At 32.9% G+C, this 6,000-nt stretch overlaps 1 protein-coding gene across 3 annotated transcripts in view; it reads right to left on the reverse strand.

Moving 5' to 3' along the window:
• The window catches only part of LOC111048020, a 39,465-nt gene extending 34,104 nt beyond the window's left edge, over positions 1–5,361 (reverse strand). For all 3 annotated transcript variants that reach the window (XM_039432836.1, XM_039432837.1, XM_039432835.1), the window contains exon 1: positions 5,158–5,361. In XM_039432836.1, coding sequence (XP_039288770.1) covers positions 5,158–5,272 — 115 coding nt within the window. In that variant the 5' untranslated portion in view covers positions 5,273–5,361. The remainder of the gene's footprint in view (positions 1–5,157) is intronic.
• Between the last annotated feature and the right edge of the window lie 639 nt (positions 5,362–6,000).

The raw sequence follows: 6,000 nt of genomic DNA on the forward strand, positions 1-6,000 counted from the left end.
GAAAAGTAGTGACATATTTACGAAAGAGGTTTACTTCAGAATATGAAGGAGAATACAGTCGAGGAAAGGGTAGTTCAGAAAGAAAAGAAAGAGAACATTTGGCGAAGAAATAAATAAATAGAATAATGATAAAAATGACAAAAAAATCATAGAAAAATTATTAAATGCATAAATGAGAATCCAGAATTGTAAACGAGCAATAGAAATAGTAATATTAAGAGACAAGAGAGGATAGAAAAAAGAGGAGCAAGAATGTTGAAAATAATAAAAAATGGAAAATTAAGAATAGAAAGAAAGATAAGCAAGAACAGGGAACAGCAAGAAAGAAATAAAAAGAATACTAGAGAAAGTGAATAGAAAATAAGGATAAGAGAGAATAGTAAAGAAAAAATAAAGAACTTTGGAGAAATAAAAGAAATATAACCAAGAAAAGAGCAAGCCTAAAAATGTGGAAGGGCGGAATCTCTTTCTATTGATGTAGTGAAGACCGTTCTGAAGCCGTCAGATAGATGTGTTTGATAAATATGCTTCACAAAATAAATTGGTGACCTAAGATCAACATGGCTGCAGCCACAAGTTGGCAATTTATGGCAGCTGTCATGGAAGCAAGCAGGCCATAAAGTCATGGTTCGATATCAAGGTGTATAGTAAAAGATTCAAGATTCTGAGAAAACGGTTTTGAAGATGTTTGCACTTGATAATGGGATCAAATACCCGAAACCGCACGTGTCATCGGAGAAAATAAACAAATACAGCGTGCACTAGCGAGATTCTATTATAATAATGAAGCTATAAAGTAACCCTATCGAAATAAATAAAATAAATGAATAATAACATCCATTTACTTGAAACTATCAGCATTGGTTTATTGAGAAGCTTTTGTGTTGTTAATGCTATATCAATTGTTGTTTACTTTTAGGTGTTGTGTCATCTATCTATATAGATTATTATAAAGGAAGGAATTGGCTGAAACATGTACGCTGTACGCGATACGAAATAGGTACCTGTTTGACGCATCGTCACGTCTGAACTAGTGAACGGATTAACATGAGATTTTGCACAAAGATTCTTAATTTATCGAGGATGATTATAGATCTATTTTCAGAACGTCAAGTTTTAGTTTGTCAAGTTTACGATTCGTCAATTTTTAATGTCTTCTAGTTTACAATACATCAATATTTCCAGTTTGACAAGTTTCCAGTTTGTCAAGTTTTCAGTTTGTGATCCCTTACTTGGATGGTCATAGATGAAATAGTATATTCAAAGGCTTCTATTCTATCTTCTTCTTCTATCTATATATTCTTCAATACTATTTTTATAAAGGAAGGAATTGTCTTTTAATTTGAACAAATTTATTTAATTTTGATACAAAGTTTGTTACAGAACCCAATCAAATAATTTTTCCATTGCTAATTATTACAGATGTTAATCCTTTTAATATCAGCATTGAACTATTAAACTAATCTATCTATTTGTGCTTTTCACATACCCTTGTGGAGCATAACACTAACACCTACTTGTTAATAATAGTCCATTAACTTCTAACGTCAAATAGATAGGCTGAATTCCATGATTGTTTATTTGGTTATTATGATAGTAAATTTGTAAATTTCTATTCTAAATTTGGAAATTGCTATTCTAAATCTCATTCAAAACGTGCAATCTATTGATAATAGACTTCTATGATATAAAATTGTAATACATGAGATTCATGATTGCAGCTAGCAATTTCTCAATTCTCAGTCCAATTTCTCCAAGACGATTTTCCATTTGTTGCACGCCTCCTCCAATCTATATTCTGTAGCTATAATCTGTTTTCTATAGCTTTCTGATAACTTGTTGCTTGCGCGTTTTTTCATTGCGGTTACTTATGAATTCTGAGAATGTAGTGGTCGGATTCGATATTTGAAGTGTCAGTATTGTTTGGATAGGGATCATTTTGATATTACTGATAAGAGATGCTGACAGTTTGAAGTGAACATCACTATTGAGCCATATTTATTAGTTTTCTATTATGAGATTCCCTTTTGGAACAGTCAGTGTTCCTCATAAACAACACCAATATTCATCCCATTCATACAAAGCTGTCAGATTGCAATGAATCTCACTGTAGAAGGCTAAATCTGTCTTGGGGTTTTTCGTACCTGAAAACTGTGGTCTAGTTTATATCCAGATTGACCTATAGCCCTCACCTTCTTCATTGCTGAATCTCTTAGTTATATCATGCTCCATCTTCATGCTATGATTATACTATACTCTGTATATTAAGCCTACTCTTTTAATCGTGAACTCTTTCTATTAAGCCTACCCTGAAATTTAATCGTGAACTTGTTTTGCGTATCAGGTGATTCTATACGCAAATATTTTAATAATATCTACTGTTGTCAATTCCACTTTGTTAATAAAGTTCAACTGACTGTAAAACCATTGTTTCTCAACAACCATATTGTCTACAATTGTTGAAAAAATCTTCTTTAAAATTGACTCTTCTTAGACAGAGTAGGAGGAACCGTATAAGATTTTTTCCAATTTCAGTTAGTGATTCAAATTTACAATCTCTACTGTAATCGTTCTATATTATTCTAGTATTATGTTTCCTTTTTATTTTAATTTCAATTGCCATATTATAGATGCCTATTTGTGATCATTCTGAGCGTAGGCTGTGTGACCAAATATACCTGCAAATAGAAAAATCTTTCATATTTGAAAATCAAAAAGCTACTGTTCAATAGAGCGAAAGCCACATCAATAGATCAATATTACTATATATTTGATACTAAACCATATAGGCCCACTGCATTTCTATGAGAGCGGTCTACGGCCTACGTAGAGTGCCTAGTTCAAAGCGTAATAATGGCTTCCATAGTGAGATTCACTGCAAACTGCCAGCATTGTTCCATGGCAATGATTGAAGCTATTTCTGGAGAATGCTACCAGTTGAATGTGAATACAGCATATGGGGAAAAGCTTTTAATTTTTTGCTACGAATGAGAGATTCCAGCATGTAGGGTTGTAGGCTCACCAATGAAAGGTTCACTTTTTATTTAATCGATCAAATCAGGGTTGCTACTTCTATAATAATAGACTAATAAAGTATATTGTTTCCATGCTATAATTGAGTGAAAACTTGATACTCTTTTGATTAAAATCGATTATTAGTATTGTCACATACTCATTGCAATTGAGGGACTCGACAATTTTGTAAATGTTGTGACTTTTCTTGAGTTCCTAATTGTAGATACGTTATGATGAATAAATAAAAAATATTATTCAAAGTTTATCCTCTGTGTAGTAGTGACAGTGATAATTATTGTGATGTATCACAGTTATAAATATCACAGGGGAACCTACAGATCATCATCTTCATCATCAGAAAGAATATACTAAGCCGTTACCTGCTAACTAGAAAAAAATTAAATTCATGAATATTGTTTCCTCTTTTGAATTCTAGGTAGGCATATCACATTACTGAAAATTCCAGTGTAAAAACTGAAGTATGTCTCTCTTCGAATCCACCAAATGCCGCATATGAGAGGAGACTCGACAAGTTTGTAAGTTTATATGCTGACTTCAACTTGAGAATTCATCTATACTTGAAGCAATAGACTAGTTCAGAGTTCAAGTTATCACTTCTGTGTCGTAGAAGTTTTTATATATCGAATTGGATGATATATTGTAGGACTCCTAATTTGTTAGATGATGGTTAAATTAACAAGACTTCTAATTTTATTTCTAGCCAACTTATTGAATGATATTGCAATATCCAACCGTTCAAAGAGCAAAATCTTCCCTATACAACATTTTGGATTATATTATTATTTTGACCGTATTTAACAAAAAATGTTGGATTTATCGGTAAGATCCATTTATTAGAAACTCATTTTGCTTGTTTCGTCTTCTATCAATCACTCCATTGAATAAACTGAGATTCTTCACTAGTTTGCCAGTTTACTAGAGTTTTATGATAGTATTGTACCAACGGAAACTATTTTCTAATCATTCTAATAGGCTCTGACAAATTATTTCATTATATATTTCTCAAATAATGTACATATTCTACATGTTCATTTTCTCTTGTAGGTATAACGACTTAGATACCTACTACAGTATTTGCCAAAATTATTTTTTAGTCTCACTGGAAGCGAGTTTTAAAGATCTAACTAAAATATGAAACTGATAACCGCTGTATGAAAAAATTATCCATCTTAGTTTTTCTGAGCTAATGTTACTTTCAAGGAGTATTGTTTTCTCGTACATTTGTTTCTTTCAATGTTACTTTCAAGGAATATTGTTATCTCGTACACTTGTTTTTTGAAGCTCTCTCAATAAATTGTGACCTGAATGACCTGACATAAAACTCCAGTATCATGTGAATAACTTTTCAAACCAGAGTAACAATTCATTAAGTAAAAATTTTCGAAAACATTTATAATAGACCTAAAGTTTAGTAGGCCCAAGTAAGTGAATGACTCATTCAAAGACTTGACTGTTTTCTCGTTCAGTTTTCTGATAAAGTTGTAAAGGTAATGTTATGGATATAATGTACTTATTAGATGAAAACGATTTGAAATTATTGTTGAACACATTGGCAAGTCATTTTTATTCAAAATTAATATAAAGTTTTATTAACTTTGAACTTTTTACGATTTAAAAAAATGATTCATCTATTAGATTATCGTGGTGTAAACGAGTACCGTAGTAGAAACCTATGAACTCTATAGAAATGAGATTTTACTAAAACAATTATTTATATACCATAGCTTGTCAGTTTAGTATTTGCGTCTCTCACTATCTTACGACAGATTGGTTTTTCATTCAGTTTTTTGCTCCAGTGTAAAATTATGTCAAAAGGTTGTACAGTCTTAGCTTTCCACATACGGTATTCTTATGCTCTGCATATTCCTTCTCCTTCAGACTACAAATGGATTTCTAATAAGCTATTAATCCATATCCCCAGTTCTCTATTATTATTTAAATAGTAGGAGCAACTCTCAATAATAGACTACCTATTCTTCTTAGAAAATTTTATGATCCACGGTTATCAATTTTCAATGATTGAGATATTCTTCGTATTAAATTTTACCAGTCAAGAATTCAGACGAATAGTAAAGTTTTTATATTGGGAAATCTCTAGTAATTCTAGTCATAATTTTTTACCTGCTGATGTCATCGGATGTTGGTCTCGTAAGTAGTTTCCACCGGAAGTGACCATTGAAAAAGCCATCAGAGACGGCACTAGAAGCAGTACCAGCATCACAGCATTCGACATCATGTCCTCTGCCTAGCCGCGCTGTCCTCTGTTTAGTGCTTGCTCTGTTGTGTGTGCGCCAAATGCCAGCAGATGACTAGAGGCCGCAACTTTATCACCTCGAGTAATATTGGGGCGCTCATCGTTGGAAGGGGTACTTTTGTCCCCCCTCACCATCACGCTGAAAGGGGCTCTTTTGCCATCTCCCCGCAACCACCTGTGTGTGGGGTACCTCTGCTAGCCCCCCTCCACCTAATTCCACCTACGCTTCGGCGCATAAATGTCTCGTTTTTCTTCGTACCTGATGATAGCGCAGCGCAGGGGAGAGGAAAACTTGGAAGCATTTCACGATTTTGAGAAATTCTTTGATATTCCAACGGGTTTCAATATTTTTCATGAGGAATAAACGTAGCCTTGCATGTATACTGGAGTAAGGGATAGTTTTCTACTCCATTTTTGAATTCAGTTGAATAACTAAAATCAGCAGGTAACATGATAAATGGAATTATTATTTAACAATTTCTTGAAAATTATGTGGATAATCTTTATAAGAGTTGAAAATCTCCAGCAAAAAATGTGTTTGATGTGTCTCGAATCCACAACCTTTGATTTATGACCCGCACGCGCTACCAACTAAGCTACGGAGTCACTTGAAGAAAGCCCTATTTGGTTGGGCTTTTATAGTTACGTAAACTTTGAATCACAAATTGAATAAAGATATTTAATTTTCAAATTATAATTGATTGATTAGC

This window comes from Nilaparvata lugens, chromosome 7 (assembly GCF_014356525.2).
Source record: "Nilaparvata lugens isolate BPH chromosome 7, ASM1435652v1, whole genome shotgun sequence".
In the NCBI taxonomy this organism is placed as follows: domain Eukaryota; kingdom Metazoa; phylum Arthropoda; class Insecta; order Hemiptera; family Delphacidae; genus Nilaparvata; species Nilaparvata lugens.